This window comes from Myotis nattereri (assembly GCF_964212035.1).
Source record: "Myotis nattereri genome assembly, chromosome: 9".
In the NCBI taxonomy this organism is placed as follows: Eukaryota; Metazoa; Chordata; class Mammalia; order Chiroptera; family Vespertilionidae; genus Myotis; species Myotis nattereri.
The window spans coordinates 25,037,050-25,054,582 of NC_138084.1; the positions used below are offsets into that span (position 1 = coordinate 25,037,050).

Sequence of the window (17,533 nt, forward strand, 5' to 3'; positions counted from 1 at the left end):
ATAAAATTTAAAATTATTTTAAATATAATCTTTTCAATGTAGCATGTTACTGGTTTTTTATTATTGCCATTTATATATATATATATATATATATATATATATATATATATATATATATTTAGAAAGTCTGCAGAAAACCTGACTCTATGCATATTTTTTATATACTATGGGGTGCTAGAATGCCTGATCAAATGGTATACCTAATTAGATATTTGTGGCCACCTGACCATTATTCTAGATAAATCTTATGAGGCTAGGTAAAGAGATTGGACAGGAGGGAACATTTAGGAATCTGCACTACTTCCCCTGCAGTCTTATTAGAAGATACTTTGTTTTCATCAACTTTTCTGCTATCAAGGTTGACAAGGATAAGTATATCCTTGGAGAAACAGAGGCGGGAAGGCAATCTCTTAGCCACAAAAGAACTAATAACTAGCCATATAAGACTTTAATGCATTCTAAAAATTATTTTGTTATGTATGTTAGTGAATTATGGCCCTTCTATTTAGTTGGGAAAACTACCTTGTTCTGGATAAAAAATAATAAATACTACAAATTTGTATCACCTCTCCCCTTGCCATTGGCCATGGCGTATCCTACTAATCAATCCTGGCTCCCTCTCCACAGAATGTGGATGCAACCTCAGAATTCTTCTCAGCATGGCTTTCAAGACAGCTATGCTAAGTCAGCCAGGGTTGAACTTTCTATTGAAGTCCATTCACCCTTTTCTGGTAGGCCCTATAGACCTCAGCAAGCTGCACTTTTCAAGCCAAATCCAGCCATCTTCCTTTTTTTGGTGTGGCTTGCAAGCTAAAAATGATTTGACATGTTTAAATTGTTGGATGGAAATCAAAAGCAGAAGAATGTCCCATAACACATGAATATTACATAAAATTCACATTCCAGTGCCCATGAATTCTACCGGAACACAGCCAGTCTCCTTTGTTTGCATATTGCCTATGGCTGGTTTTATGCTAAGTGGCAGAACCCAGTAGTTGTGACAGTCCTGCATGGTCCTCAAAGCCTAAAATGCTATTAGCTGGCTTTTTATAATATAAGTTTGCAGACCTCTAGTCAGACCAAGGTACAACTATTCAAATCGCATACATTGCTTTAGCTTTCTCAAATAATAGTGAAAGGAACATTTTAGTGCTGTTATTGGAGAAGCTTTATTCTGAGTAAATAGAGAAACCAGCAAGTTGCTTTCTCTCCCAGAGAAGGCTCAGCTATCCAGGAGAGCCAGGAGCACCAAGATTTTGTTTTCCAGTGGTGTTGGTCTCTGTTCAACTGTTTCCTTTACCAAAAAAAAGGTGACTTTTCACTGTTTAGCAAGAAATATAACCCTGCAATGAAAGGGCTAGTAAATACATATGCTAGAACTTAGACTCAACACTCCAAACCTGGGAATCAGAGACTCTGCCAGAAACACTTGGAAGAGCATATGGGAGTGGAGCTTCTGTATTCTAGCTCATAATGACTATTAATGATAAATTACCGCAACTGTCTCCATTATCTGAAGTTTTCCAAAACATCTGAAACTCAGCTACTGGGAACTGAGGTTTTGACAGTGTTTTAAGTGAGTGATAAGTGAGAGAAAGAAGCCAAATGGAGAGAAGCAAATTCCTGCTAGGAATTGAAATATAATAATCACTATAAAATTATCCAATATTTTCATTTAAGGAACCAGTTATTTCTAAATAAAGCGGTGTCGAGGGAGTTGGAAGGAAGGCAGTTTGAGTGTGCTGTTTCCAGAATGTGTGGCTGAGATTTGGGGTGGAAAGCCAGAATCTCTGAGGCACAGTATTCCTCACCTCATTATGCTTTCAATGGCTTTGCCATTAACTTTTCCTTTCCTTCATCAAGGGTGCACTAGGCGGCCTTCTGACTGGAATCGCGTTGGCATTTTGGGTGGCCATTGGGGCCTTCATTTATCCCGCACCAGCCTCCAAGACATGGCCCTTGCCTTTGTCGACAAACCAGTGTGTCCCATCAAATGCGACGGAGTTAGTGTCTCCAGCGCTATCCAGCAGGTATGGTGACTTCAAAGGCAGAGGTAAATCCCAGAGGGTGGGTCACCAGGTTAAAAGAAGGAGCAAGACAAGACCAATATTGCTTTCCTGTGAGACTCCCTCTGGGCAGCACACAGCAATGATATCCATGATTTCTGTAGATTTTATTGCTCTACATTCCAGTGTGGAACAGTAAAGGTGACAGAAGGGTTAGCTGGAGTATGAGTGCAAATTAGAAAAAAATAGTGAAAAGTTTGAAAATAGAATATGAAGATCATAAGTATTTTTAAAAGAATAAATGCTCTGAGTAGAATAGCTTTGTGAGCAAGATGGAGAATGACTGTGGACATACTACTGAGATGGGAGCAGTGCTGAAAACTTATAGTTTCTAACTCAAACTGTACAGGGCTTAGCAAAGGGTTGTCTTTTCTATTTCTAGCTGGGATAAGTAATTGAAAATACCAAAATACAGGAGATAATGTAGTGCAGGGAGAGGACCATAGACTTTGAAATCCGAAATACCTGGTTTGGATTTTGGTTGTATGATTTATCCATGCTGCACAAGTTAGTAACTTGTCATGTCTTGATTTCTCACAATCCTTAGAGAAGGTAATAATTACTGGGACTTTGCTAGGATTAAACATTATTAAATCATATTACATTTATATCTCTATATTAAATTATATCTGTCTATTAAACTCTAGCTATTATCTATCTATCCATCATCTATCTATCTATCTATCTATCTATCTATCTATCTATCTATCTATCATCTACCTATCTATATACAGGGAGAGAGAATGAGAGAGAGGAAGAGAGAGCAAGCCAGGGGCACTGTACCTGGCTCTAGTAAGTGTGCATTCTCACATCTAACTGTGGTCCTGAGGAGGTGATCCTTTCTATATAATGTATGAGAACTCTATTATCTTGCTGCCACTTGCCTCTGAGTGTCATCTAGTTTAGACCTATTCTCTCCACAAATCTTATGGACAAGCAATATTTATAGTTTCCAGGTCTACCAGGTTGTTTCCTTCTTACTGCTTATGCTTATAGTATCCTCTCTTTTCTTTACTTAGTTAACTCTTAACCATTCTTTGAAAATGAACTAAGGTGTCATTTCGCACATCAGCCTGGGTTTTATGCCCCTTTCTAATACTCACAGAATCCTCTGTGTCTATTCCACCAACGCATTGCCACTCCATTTTATGATTGTTAACTCCAATATATAGACTGTGGCTTGCTCATCTTTTAATCTTCAGTGCCTGTCATAATTTCTGGCACTAAATCTGGATTTAATAAATGTCTGAAGAATAAATAATACAAAATAAATGGAAAGCATAGTTCTCATTGTAGTTGTAATTCAGCAGCAATATTTGTAATCCTGGGATAGTTGGGCTACAAAGCACAACTTGTCTAGCTTTGAGTTTTCAAAAAATAATCAAATGACAAAAAGTTAAGCTTTGGGGTTTTGAGCGATGCCAGGCCTTAAAACGATCCCTCAGCAGTTCTCTAAGGCACTGTGAATGGTAACTTCAGAACCCACAGAACTGGTGACGTGCTGTTGTCCTTCCTCCACAGGCCTGCGATCGCTGACTCCTGGTATTCGATCTCCTACCTTTACTACAGTGCAGTGGGCTGCCTGGGATGCATTGCTGCTGGAGTAATCATCAGTTTCCTCACAGGTTGGGTACCTGGGTCTTCTCTTTGGGGCCAAGGAAGACATGGCCTAGTTTCATGCATTGGTGGTCTTGGTAGCTGGCTAACTGGTGTGATTTTGGATCCACCACAAAAATCCCCTCTTCCTAGAGAGATATATCTACTCTCTAGACTAACATTCAAAAAAAAAAAATCCCTTTTTATATAATTACTAGAGGCTCAGTGCACAAAATTCATGGCCTGGGGGTGGGGGGGAGTGTGTCCCTCAGCCCAGCCTGCACCCTCTCCAATCTGGGACCCCTCAAGGGATGTCTGACTGCCTTTTTAGGCCTGATCCATGTGGGCCTAAACGGGCAGTCGGACATCCCCCTCACAATCCAGGACTGCTGGCTCCCAACCGCTTGCCTGCCTGCCTGCCTGATTGCCCCTAGCCGCTTCTGCCTGCCAGCCTGATCACCTCCTAACCACTCCCCTGCTGGCCTGATTGCCCCCAACTGCCCTCCCCTACCAGCCTGATCACCCCCAACTGCCCTCACCTGTTGGCCCGGTTGCCCCCAACTGCCCTCCACTGCCGTCCTGGTCACCTGTAAATGACCTCTCCTGCAGGCCCGATCCCCTGCAACTGCCCTCCCCTGCCAGCCCGGTCGCCTCCAACTGCCCTCCTCTGCCGGCCTGGTCGCCCCCAACTGCCCTCCCCTGCTGGCCTGATCGCCCACAACTGCCCTCCCCTGCAGGCCATCTTGTGTCCACATGGGGGCGGCCATCTTTGACCACATGGGGGCCGCCATCTTTTGTGTTGGAGTGGTGGTCAATTTGCATATTACCTCTTTATTATATAGGATTAATCATATATATATATCTAATACATATGATTAATAATGATTCATATATATAACATATATATGGTTAACCATATGTAACATATATTTATAGATATCTCCCCTATATATCTATCTGATTTGGTTCAAAACTGAGAGCTTTCCTAAAGAAAGACTTTATATAATTTCTGCTATCACTTCTGTTGGCCTATAAAGGGGACTAGTAGTAAAGTTTTCCATAATAACTATTTCAACATAAATGTGTTCTCTCTGTTTAACGCTATAGCCAGGATCTTGCCTGACCTGACAGCTTATGGATGTTTAAAAACCAACTCCCACCGCTTTGAGCAGTGACTAATGTCTGTCTATTAACTAATCAGGCCTGATTTTACCTTGCAAATTAAGTCATGACCTGCTTCTCAAGTTGATGATGCCTCAGTCCTCAAAGGAAGTCCTGGAAGGGTGCAACCACCTAATCCATCTGTTCTTTCATTTATAGGACACCAGAGTGGCAAAGATATTCAGCCAATGCTGATCAGACCCGTCTGCAATCTATTTTGCTTTTGGTCTAAGGAATATAAAACACTGTGCTGGTGTGGAGTACAGCATGACCGTGGGTCAGAGCAGGTGAGCTGATGTTGAGCTTCTGGAAAATAGACACTGGCTCAAAGGGATTCCCTTTTGCCCCTTTAAACCATCTGCACAGGCAGGTGTGGGGAGGGAAGGCAGTGAGTGTTAGAACTTGAAGGAACCTGGGTCTCAACTTCAGTTATCTCAGCCAATTAGCTTTTTTTCTTTTTTACAGATTTTATTTATTTATATTTATTGATTTCAGAGAGGAAAGGAGAGGGAGAAATAGATAGGAACATCAAGGATGAGAATCATTGATTGGCTGCTTCCTGCACATCCCCTGCTGGGGATTGAGCCCACAACTGGGCATGTTCTCTTGACTGGAATCAAACCTGGGATCCTTCCATCCACAGGCTGACACTCTATCCAATGAACCAAACCAGCTAGGGCTCAGCCAATTAGCTTTTTGCCGGGGTCCAACCCCAGCGGGTCCAGGGGTCCCCAAAGGTGTAGACGGAGTCGGCGAAGAAGGAATGACACAGAGACAGCTTTCAGTTGATCAGCAGCCTAGCCAGGATCTCCAGCCAAGTTCTGGTCTTGATCTCCAGAGAGGTTCTGCTGTTTATTGTTTTGTTACATCCGTATTTATCCCAGTTGATTTTAATCCTGTCAATTTCTATTACAAAGGTTAGGGCGTTTCTTATCTCCAGTCCAGGGAGTAAAGATTATGTAGCTTAAGCATGATTGTTTGTAGTTGAAGTGATTAACTACCCGCCTGGCACTTAGTTAAGGAGTTTCATCCCCTCCCTAACTTCAGGGAAAAATTCCTACCTGGGGAAACAACCTTTCTAGGAGAGGCATCCCCTCCCTGACTTCAGGGAAAAGTTCCTACCTGGGGAAACAACCTTTCTCGGAGAGGTGACCTTGGTTAAAACACACAGCTCTAAGGGGAGCAAACATATTAAGAACAGTATGCTATATACGCCAGGTCCCTTGAAACATATGCTGTGCAGATGTTTCTTTCCTGCAGCGACTGTGTCAAGCAGCAAGGATGGACCGGCTTCCGGCAGCTTTTAAGCAAGTAATTGTGTTGTAGCTAAAAGTGCCTCTGGGCTAAATTGTTGTCTTTGCAAGTGATCGATTTCCAAAATTCCTTTGAACCCTTGTGAGGGTGAATTGTAGGAAAAATATAAAAATGAATGCCAGAAAAAGGATAAAATAGGAGCACAGTCTCATATAGTGGTGAAAAGTATGGGCTTTGGAGTCAGCCCTGGGTTTAACCCTGGTTCCATGTCTTACTTTCCTTGGGTTAGTTACGTAACCTCTCTGAAGTTCAGCTTTTATCTTAGAACTGGGGTGGACTGTGCAGCACAACCTGGGCACAAACATCTCTAGTTCCATGGAGCGTGAATATAAAGTAAGATTTATTGGGGGCACTTCTTCAGTTAGAGAAGCAGCAGCAGGATACACGAATTCTCCCCACTGCTCTCACCCCACTGAGAACTGTGTTTTGGCCAGGCAGGGCTAGAGACACTGTCCAGGTGCTATCGGGATCACATCATCCAAAGACCAAGGCCTGTGGTTAGGCCAAATTAGACTTACTGACTTGATGCAGCAAGAGTCGGGGGCACTCCAGGGGGACCAGGGAATGCCACCCTCAACAAGAGGGGAGATCGGCATGTATTTTGGGTTTGGGTTGCTGCTGAAGGATTCTGGGAGCGGTTGAAGGGAAGCGAGTATGAAAACAAAGCTGTCTGCAGCAGCATGGGCTAAAAAGCACTAACCACTAGAAAGTTCTTGTGGCATTTGACAAGGGCAGAACCTTGAGGGGAGCAATGTTTCCGTTACATTTGTGGCTGGTCTTATGTGTGTCTATCCTTGTAGCTTGACTAATGGCAGGCGTGATGTATTTTTTTTTTCCTTTTTAGATAGAGTTTATTATCATCCTTTCAGTCCCAGACATTTCATTCTTTTAGCATTCTAGGAGGGGGAATTTTCACCCTAACCACATCACCTAAGGCAGGAGTCCTCAAACTATGGCCCACGGGCCACATGCAAATACAAATATTGTATTTGTTCCCGTTTTGTTTTTTTACTTCAAAATAAGGTATGTGCAGTGTGCATAGGAATTTGTTCATAGTTTTTTTTTTTTTAAACTATAGTCCGGCCCTCAAACGGTCTGAGGGACAGTGAACTGGGCCCCTGTTTAAAAAGTTTGAGGACCCCTGACTAAGGTGTCAATTGTTCTCCTTTCCCCAAAAACACCGTAAGAACATGTCCATGAAGTGAAGCTGAGTTGAACAGTTACTTCAGTAAGATGTGCACCATCTGGACAGGGGTTCCGAAATGGGAGGAAACCTATTCTGCTGAGGAGGCAGCTGGCTGAGCAGTTTATTGTTTGGATGAGTGGATTTTGAATAAGTTCTAGAAGGAAAGAATCAAGTTATCAAGTAGTTTACATATTTATCTTTCTGGGCAAGATTTTCTTGAAATAAATGGTAAGTTCTGTTGATGCAGGCAGTTTCTGGCCCCAAGGCTGAGTCGAGAGGGAACATGTAGCATGTCACTATTAGGCTCTGCTGCCAAAGAGTATCATCGAGCAGCCTCTGTATAGGAGCATCAGTTTTGCCCCCACCATACCACTATCAGAGACACAGGTTCTCTCTCCTTGGGAGGTAATGCCACTATGTCACAGGTTTGCTTAATAAGATATATATATATATATATAATTTTTTTTCACACAACATACTGTAAATGCTCACTAAATTATTCTTTCTGATTGTATCATCATTAGAAATAGTACCTACATGGATTGAGGCATCAAAGTTATCAATTAGAATGTGCCCTGGGTCAGTTAATTGTGATACTTTCATATTTACCAGTACATATCATTTTTTTTTTATCAGGAGGCCTAAGTAACAGTCCCTCAATTTGCTTCCGAATACATCAAGACGATTTCACTAATATGTGCCTTTCCCCTTTCCTCAGGAAACGCTTGAGAATGGCAGTACCTGGAAACAAGGAACTGAATCTGTCTTACAGAATGGACTCAGGAGAGAAAGCCTGGTCCACAGTCCAGGATACGATCCCAAGGACAAAAGCTACGACAATGTGGCATTTGAGAAGATTACCCATTTCTAAGGCAACATGTGCATGCATGTGCACACAAACACATACATACACACACGTAGACCTACACAGTCCACATACTTCTTGCTTATTGGTTAGTAGACTTGTGTAGTTGCCATTGCTAGAAGACAAGGATGTCTAATGTCTATTTATAACTTATTTATAACCTCAAATAAAATGACTGTTTCCCAGGCTATTCTTTGGATATCAAACTTTCAGGTGAGAAAAGCAACCAAGCCTTAAGTGCTCTGGCAATGGACATCCTTCTTGAATAAATTAAGACTGGATTTCATCATAGAACAAGAAATTATTCTGTTTTCTTATTTCTTAGTGTTTTGAATAGTGCCTGTAATATGGGAGCTACCCAGGGTTTAGGACAAATGTGTGTACACACACACAAGCATACACATAGAAGTTACTATTAAGAGATTTTTATGACTTAACTAGTGGCCTAGTGCACAAAATTCATGCACATTAAAAGGGAATTAATTAGAGGAAATATTTTAATATTGCTATTTTCCCTTTCTCTGTAATAGAAATGTCAGAGATGAAAGAATATTAGTAAAATGCATATGAAAATCTTCCACTTGTCAGAGTCTGGGGCATGCCATGGGACTCAGAGTCAAGTTCCTGCCCACCCACATGTGCCTCAAAATCGCACGAGACCCAGACCCGGCCGGCCCCACCCACATTGGGCAAGATCCAGACCTAGCCGGCCCCACCCTTGTCAAGCCCTGCTGGGCAGAGGGTGCAGCCTGAGGTCCCCTGCCCCAGGCCAGGGCAGGGGGTGTGGCCTGAGGTCCCCCAGCCCAGCGCTGGAGTAGGGGGCATGGCCTGAGGTCCCCTGGCCTGGTCTAGGCTAGGCAGTACACTTTGAAGTCCCCCATCAAGTCCCGCATGGCAGGGGGCACAGCCTGAGGTCCCCCGACCCGGCACCTGGGTGGGGGGGGGGGGGGGGCGCAGCCTGAGTTCCCCTGTCAAGCCCCAGTAGGCACAGGGCACAGCCTCAGGTCCCCTGCCCCAGCCCAGTGCCACGCAGCCTCAAGTTCCTGCTGATTGCTCGTTAAGGCTTGTTACAGGAACTTGGCCTCCACTGTGGGTACAGCCATATTGACCATTACAACATGACAGTCAATTTGCATATTCCCTCTTTATTAGATAAGATAAGTAACCTTGTCCTTCTTGTCCTCAGAAACTTCAAGAAACAGCAATATATCTGTTTTGTTTTTTACATTTTAGAGCAAATGTTTACAAAGCTGTTCACAACATTCAATTAATTCCCAGTTACAGAATCTGCTTTGACACATTAAAGCTAAGAATAATCACACATAATGTATTGATTTAATGTCCTACTCTAACTGCCATGTAAAAAAAATACATGAGCAATTCTTAAATTTCTTATTTGTAACAGTAAAATATTGTCAGTCAGAAGGTGTAGAGAAGTGAGCATTGACTAATTTGGAATCAACATAATTAAGGTTTATGTACCTTTATTGCTTACTATTTTTCAGAATGCTGACCCAAAGACACTAGCTTAAAAACTGATTCAATTTATTTCAACAGACCAATGCTCCCTTAAATTGGCTTTCAAATATCTTATGAGAGTTTGGAAGAAATGTGTAATGGTTAACAATAATATATTCCTACTAGAGGCCCAGTGCACAAAATTTGTGTGTAGGTATGGTCTCTAGTCCTGGCCTGTGATTAGGGCCACCTTCCCTGGCTGCCCACAGCTGGCCCCACCCCCTGCCGCCACCTCCGCCCAGTTCCCCTTTCGCCATCAGGTGATTGGTGCCTGGTGGCCGGGGGAAGGGACCAAGAGGTCAGCTGTTCCCACCCACTTGCCAGCCCTGCCCCTGCACAGGTCATCCTCTGTGTGTGGGATGACTGGCGGGGCAGGGACCTTGGTCTGGCACCGCCCACATCCCCCGCCACTCACTCTCGGTTCCCCGATCGCCACCAGAAGATCAGAGCCTGCCAGCCAGGGAAAGGGACCAAGAGGTGGTCAGTGCACCTCAATAGTGACTAGTCTAGTGGTAGTTCTGGTTGTTCTGCCTTTAGGGTCAATTTGCATATTACCCTTTTATTATATAGGAACTAGAGGCCCGGTGCACAAAAATTTGTGCACTCGGGGAGAAGGGGGTTCCCTCAGCCCGGCCTGTGCCCTCTCGCAGTCTGGGACCCCACGGGAGATAACGACCTGCTGGCTTAGGCCTGCTCACGGGTGGCAGAGGGCAGGCCCAATCCCTAGGTGCAGCCCCTGATCGGGCTCAGAGCAGGGTCGATTAGGGAGTTGGGGAGCCGCCCCTGTCATGCACAGAGCAGGGCCCATCAGGGGGTTGGGGAGCTCCCCCCTGTCACTCACAGAGCAGGGCCGATCAGGGGTTTGGGGTGCCGCACCCTGTCACACACAGAGCTGCAGGGCCAATCAGGGGGTTGGGGAGCTCCCCCCTGTCACTCACAGAGCAGGGCCGATCAGGGGTTTGGGGTGCTGCACCCTGTCACACACAGAGCTGCAGGGCAATCAGGGGGGTGGGGAGCTCCCCCTTATCAGGCAGAGAGCAGGGCTGATCAGGGGGTTGGGGCGCCTTCCCCTGTCACGAACAGAGCAGGGTGGATAGGGAGGTTGTGGCCCTGCCCCCTGTCACACACAAAGCTGCAGGGTGATCAGGGGGTTTGGGCGCTGCCCCCTGTCATGCTGATCCCGGTGCCGGGAGGCCTCGTGGCTCCGCTGATCCCGGTGCTGGGAGGCATAATACCCTTTTACTATATAGGGTAGAGGCCTGGTGCACTGGTGGGGGCTGGCTGGTTTGCCCTGAAGGGTGTCCTCAATCAGGGTGGGGGTCCCCACTGGGGTGCCTGGCCAGCCTGGGTGAGGGGATGATGGCTGTTTGCAGCTGGACACACACCCTTCAGGGTGGGGGTCCCCACTGGGGTGCCTGGCCAGTCTGGGTGAGGGGCTGAGGGCTGTTTTCAGGCTGGGGGTGACTGAAGCTCCCAACCGCTCCTTTTTTTCTTTTTCTTTTTTTTTTTTTATTATTCTGGGCCAGCTTTAGCTTTGAGGCTTGTCTCCAGCTCTTAGACCTCTACTGCTGAAAGTAGGTTTCTGGCCTTTGCTTACAATGTTGCGATCCTGCTGGCTGAAGCCCAGCAGACTAAAGCAGGTTTCTGGGGTTTTGCTTAGCTTCTATATTTGTTACATAGTTGCTTAGAGTTGCAGCTCAGAGGCCTGCAGCGGCAGGCAGGAAATGTTGGAGTCCTCCGTCATTGAAGCAAGCAAGCCTCATGTTAGTTTCAAGCTGCCTGGCTGCCGGCCACCATCTTGGCTGGCAGTTAATTTGCATATCGCCCTGATTAGCCAATGGGAAGGGTAGCAGTCATACGCCAATTACCATGTTTCTCTTTTATTAGATAGGATAGAGGTCTGGTGGATGGGTGGGGACCTGCTGTCCTTCCTTGACTGGGGCCCTGGATCTGGGTGGGGGGTCCCCACCGGGGGTGAGGCCGGCCTGGACAAGGAGCCATGGTTGTTTGCAGGCTGGCCACACCCCTAATCACAGTGGGAGTCCCCTCTGGGGGGGCAAGGCTGTCCTGAGCAAGGGGCCGCGGTGTTCCGGTCTCTGGCTTTTTGTCTATCTATCTATCATCTACCTATATGTATATATATATATATATATATATATATATATATATATATATACTAGAAGCCCATTGCATGAAGATTCATGCAATAGGCCTTCCTTCCCCTGGCTGCCTGCACCAGTTTTCCTCCGGCACCCAGGACCCAGGCCTTTGGTCTGGCCACAGTGGAGAAGCCAAGCCTCTTCAGTTGTCAGTCTTCACGCCAGCCTGAGCCATCAGTCTTCGCTCTGTGCCTGCATATGCAAATTAACCGCCATCTTTGTTGGGTTAATTTGCATAGTCACTCTGATGGGCTGGTGGGCATAGCCGAGTGACACCAATTTGCATGTTTCTCTTTTATTAGTGTAGATATATATATGTATTTATATATAGATAGATATAGATATTTATAAAATCAATGTCTATCTATATTTAATCTATATCGAAATCTTAGATATCTAGAAAGAAATAAAAAACAATATTTACAAACATCTGGCTAAATATATGGCTGCAACATAATTCCTTCTATTGAGAATAAAAATGGCGAAATCCACTCTCTCCTCTGGCCTTTCCCCTATCCCTCTTCAAATACAGGACTCTCAGCTCTTTTCTACCTGAAAAGTACAATACAGAAGCCAACAGCCACACATCCTAGAAAGAAAACATTGCTTATATTTTTAAACACATTTTCATCTTTAACATTAATCTCAGCTGGCATGACTCAGTGGTTGAGCATCAACCTATGAAATAAGAGGTCACAGTTCAATTATTCCCATTCAGGACACATGCTGGGTTGAGGGCTTGATCCCCAGTCATAGGCGTGCAGGAGGCAGCAATTAATGATTCTGTGTCATCATTGATGTTTCTATCCCTCTTTCTCACCTCTCCCTCTCTGAAATAAATAACGATTTTCATCTTTTAACATTCGAAATAAATAGTTTTATTTCTTCATTTGTTGTCTATTTTAAGATTTACAAGGTTAAATATAATAAGCTTAGATTTCAGTGGAAACTCCAGCTAATGAATAAATTTGTCAATTTATTTTAAATGAATTGTTTTTTTAAAAAATATTTTTATTTATTTCAGAGAGGGAGTGGTGAGACAGAGGGATAGTGCTAGGGTTAGGGTGAGGCTTTAGGGTTAGGGTTAGGGTTAGGGTTAGGCTTTAGGGTTAGGGTTAGGGTTAGGGTTTAGTGTTTAGGGTTGGGGTTAGGGTTAGGCTTTAGGGTTAGGGTTAGGGTTAGGGTTTAGTGTTTAAGGTTAGGGTTAGGGGCTAGGGTTAGGGGTTAGGGTTAGGGGTTAGGGTTAGGGGGTAGGGTTTAGTGTTTAGGGTTGTGTTATGGTTAGGGTTAGGGTTTAGGGTTAGGGTTAGAGTTAGGGTTAGGGTTAGGGTTTAGTGTTTAGGATTAGGGTTAGTGTTAGGGTTAGGGTTAGGGTTAGGGGTTAGGGTTAGGGTTAGGGTTAGGGTTAGGGGTAAGGGTAGGGTTTAGGGTTAGGATTAGGGTTAGGGTTTAGGGTTAGGGTTATGTTTAGGGTTAAGGAATAGATTTTGATGGTACAATAAATTGGATCTGGTGTGAAATATGAGTCTATACTCTACCAACCTGTCTGCTTTCAGTTTATTTTTCGGAAAAAATGCCCTAATGTAGATGTGTCTAGGATTCTGTGGCTATAATACTTGTGGTCTCTAGAAAGAGACCCACATTTGATAATGTGGTCATGGGAGTGGTTTTACAAATGAACCGAAATGACAATTTAATTGATGGTAACATCACCATAGCAAATACATACTAGTAGAAAATGAACCTAGACTGGTCACCATTCAAGCAAAAACCCAACCAACCTTCCCTTTGGACTCTGTATTGTTGGCATATTTCACTCTGATTGGAAATGCCTTATGGAAATGTTTACCTCAGAAGCTGGGTTTCTCAGACCCTTCAAAAGGTTCCTTTCTGAGCTATTGAGAATACCAAAAATGAGGTAAGATTTTAACAAATTCCCTGGATATAACCTACAAGTATTTTCAAAGTCTGTTATAATACTCTGATTTCGGAGGAAATACTTGATGATACTTGAGAGTAAGTGTTCACTGGCTTTACACACTGAAAGATATGCCTAGAAATATGTGTGATTACACACAAACCACACATCCTGAGCCTATATCTATCTGCCCCAGATTGACAGACTAATCAATTCGGCTATATCAGTTGAGTAACTCATTAGGCAATCTCAATTTTCAATTTTGAATATCAAGTAAAGCAAAAAAAAATGGCCCTAACTGGTTTGGCTCAGTGGATAGAGCGTCGGCCTGCGGATTGTAGGGTCCCAGGTTTGATTCCGGTCAAGGGCATGTACCTTGGCTGCAGGTACATCCCCAGTAGGGGGTGTGCAGGAGGCGGCTGGTCGATGTTTCTCGCTCAGTGATGTTTCTGACTCTCTATCCCTCTCTCTTCCTCTCTGTAAAAAAATCAATAAAATATATTCTTTAAAAAGTAAAAGAAAAAAAATGGTGAATTTGTTAGCCTGCTGTTGACAGTTGGCTGTGGTGCCCTCTGTAATGCATGCCCTCCTGCACTCTGCATGAACTATATCTGTGCTAAAATTCCTGTTCTAAAGAGATTTTGATGATAATTAGTACAGCCAGCACAAGGGTGAAAAAGAAGCATTGTTACCCTAGTAAGAACTAAGCAAGCTTCCTCTCCCATCTGTTTCTAGCACACATAAAATAAATTGATCCTACTATTAGGATCAATATGATACTCCACTGCACTTTCATGGGCAGATGTCTTGATGATAATGAATTTATCAGAAGACAAAGTTTTTAAGAGTGGAATAAAGTGCTTGCAAGAACAAGAAGCTACTGTCTTGAAAAGCTAAAGAATGAGCAATCCCCTCTCCCCATATACACTCAACAAATCCCAATATTAAATTTTAATATTAAATTTTAATATTTAAAGATCAAGTAGAATTAAATTTAACATGCAAATCATCAGAGAAAATATCACATGATAATTTATTGAGTGAGAAAGATTCCTTTTCATTCCATTTTACAATAAATTGTGCTGAGAGTTGTTTTAGGGGAATGTGCAGCACTTGGAAGTTGTACCCCATGCAGTCACTCAACAGCATTTTATCTAAAAGTGCATGCACAGGCTCAGACAATGACAAATGATTTCTGTTACAGTCACAACGATTTTCCACACACAATACTGTGAAAGCACTTGGGCTTTGAACAACTTGTCAAGGTTGACTACATGCACATTTGTAATAATTTGCTTGAAAAGGCAACAATTTAGAATATGAAAATATATAAGCAGCATTCATGTAATACAGAATTCCTGAGAAGAGTGTGTGCTATATAAATCTTTGAGAAATAATTTGTATTCATATGAAAACCATGATATAAAATATTTCAACTAAAGCAGAGTAGTCTATAACTAACATACTGGCAGGGCTGTCAAATTGTCAACCATGATGAAGGCATAGCTAGATTCTTACTACATTGTTTCACAAAAGGAAAATTCCAGATACTTTTTCATTGTTTCTCTAATTTTCCATCATTTTTAAAAAGATCAGAAAAGGCATTTTCTAAATCAATGCATTATATTTTTATTAAATAATAGAGGCCCAGTGAACAAATTTGTGCACAGGTGGGGTCTGGCTGGCCCCAGGCCTGTCAGGGGTAGGAGATAGCTGGAGGTTGGCTGGCTGCCCCCCCCCCACCCCCCATTGGGGCCCCGATCAGGGCAGGGCTGGATGGGGTGAGGGGCTGTGGGTGATTGGCCGGCGGACCCCGCCCTCAATTAGTGTTGGGGGTTATTGGGGGTCAGCAGCCAGGGGAGGGGCTGTGGGAGGTTGGCCAGCCAGCCCACTGCCAATTGGTGAGGGAGGGCTGATAGGGGGTGGAGCTGGATGGGGGGAGGGGCCATGGGCCAATCGGGGTGGTGGGGGCTGATTAGGGGAGGGGCTGGCTGTGGGGCAGGGCTATGGGTGGTGGGCTGGATGGCCCCACCCACGAATGTGTTGGAGGGGGCCAATCGGGGATCAGCAGCCTGGGGGAGAGGCCATGGGTGGTTGGCCAGCCAGCCCTGCCCCAATGGAGTGGGGGCACCAATCGGGGGTGGAGCTGACCGGGGTGGAGGGGCTGCAGGCTGATTGGGGTGGTGGGGGCCCATTGGGAGCAGGGCTGGCAGGGGGTAGGGGCCACAGGCATTGGCCAGCCAGCCCTGCCCCTGATTGGGGTGGGGGGGTCAATCTGGGGTGGGACCGGGTGGGGGGAGGGGCTGCAGGAGGTTGGCCGGCCCCACCCCCTATTAGGGTGTGGGGGGGTAATCAGGGGCGGGGCTGCCCATGGAGAGGGGCTGTGGGCTAATCAGGGTGGTGGGGGTTCATCGGGGTGTTGGGGCCCCTTTGGGGTGGGGACAGCTGGGCGGAGGGGCTGCAGGAGTTTGGCCGGCCCACCCCCTATTGGAGTGTGGGGGGGTGACCAGGGGTGGGGCCGACTGGGGGGAGGGGCCCCACCTCCCGATCGGGCTCATTTGCTGGCCACAGTGGGCATCATAGTGACCGGTTGTTATGGTGTTACAGCGTTAGGGTTGCTGACTTTTTATATATATAGATACCTTCTTGTTTTTCATATTTTCTCTCTAGCCAATCAATGTGACTTTAAACTTTTATGGTGTTTATATAAAAATAATCCAGAAAGAGAAGAATTCTTAATGGCATGGCTATCAATACTCTTTTCTCTACCATAAGATAAATGTCTTTGGCATGTGTCCCTAATTTGGAAAAGACATTTATGTCTTTAAGGAGCATAGAAAGTACTTATTCTCAGGTATGTGTATACATTCAACTAAGAAAAAAGAGCAAATGCAGATTCTATGGCAAGGGAGGAGTTTAAAACTCCTTTGTGTAGTTAGTTGCTATGATAACCAGATGGCAGAAACAGAACATCTGTGGACTCTGAATGGAAGAGTTGTATGTGGCAAAGGGCATGTAGGGATATTTAGAATCTGAGGCACTTCCTCTTGCTCCAAATCAGAAGACAAGTAAGGAAGTGAACATTTTTGTCAAAAACCAACCAACCAATATTATCTATCAGCTTTTTCCTAGGAAAGAAGGAAAAGTCATTTTTTCAGTGTTAGAATTATAAAAATAGTTTCCTAGTAAGAAAAACTTTAAAATTTTCTTACTAGAGAAAACCTAGCATATATACAACATCAGCTTTATTTCCATTGTGTTTAATTTGGCCTTAATAAATTTTGAAAAATACTGTGCTTTGTTTAATTGGACAAAAATTGGACAAATAATAATAACCACATGTATGTATAAATGTGTATGTATTATTTCTCACCTCATTCCCAGGGAAGTAAAACTGAGATTAGCTTTGACTGATTTGCAAGAAAAAGTATCTTGAATTCTACCATACATTTCCTTAATTCAACTCTTCTCTTTCTTCTCTTCCTGCCCCCATAGCTTATACCTTCACCAGACATTCTTTAGCTCAATGTCTCATCCTTCCAACCTCATCCATCTGTGAGCAGTCACACTGACTGATACAGAGTTGACATTGAAAGAGCAATTCCACAACAAAGCAAATTTTTCACAATTAATTTGCCTTTTTTTTCTAGAGTTTTCAAAAATAAACCAAATTAATCTATCAAAGAAATACTAACTGAAAACTCCCTTCAGTAATGAAAAGAGAGTAAAACTCAAAAATACGTGTGCCAG

At 44.0% G+C, this 17,533-nt stretch overlaps 1 protein-coding gene across 1 annotated transcript in view; it reads left to right on the top strand.

The window, feature by feature from the left end:
• SLC5A12 (solute carrier family 5 member 12) overlaps positions 1 to 8,478 on the top strand; it is a gene marked incomplete at its 5' end in the record, with an annotated part of 34,948 nt that extends 26,470 nt beyond the window's left edge. Inside the window, 4 exons of the mRNA XM_081098070.1 lie at positions 1,864 to 2,030; positions 3,588 to 3,691; positions 4,983 to 5,110; positions 8,042 to 8,478. Coding sequence (XP_080954196.1) covers positions 1,864 to 2,030; positions 3,588 to 3,691; positions 4,983 to 5,110; positions 8,042 to 8,194 — 552 coding nt within the window. The 3' untranslated portion in view covers positions 8,195 to 8,478. The remainder of the gene's footprint in view (positions 1 to 1,863; positions 2,031 to 3,587; positions 3,692 to 4,982; positions 5,111 to 8,041) is intronic.
• Between the last annotated feature and the right edge of the window lie 9,055 nt (positions 8,479 to 17,533).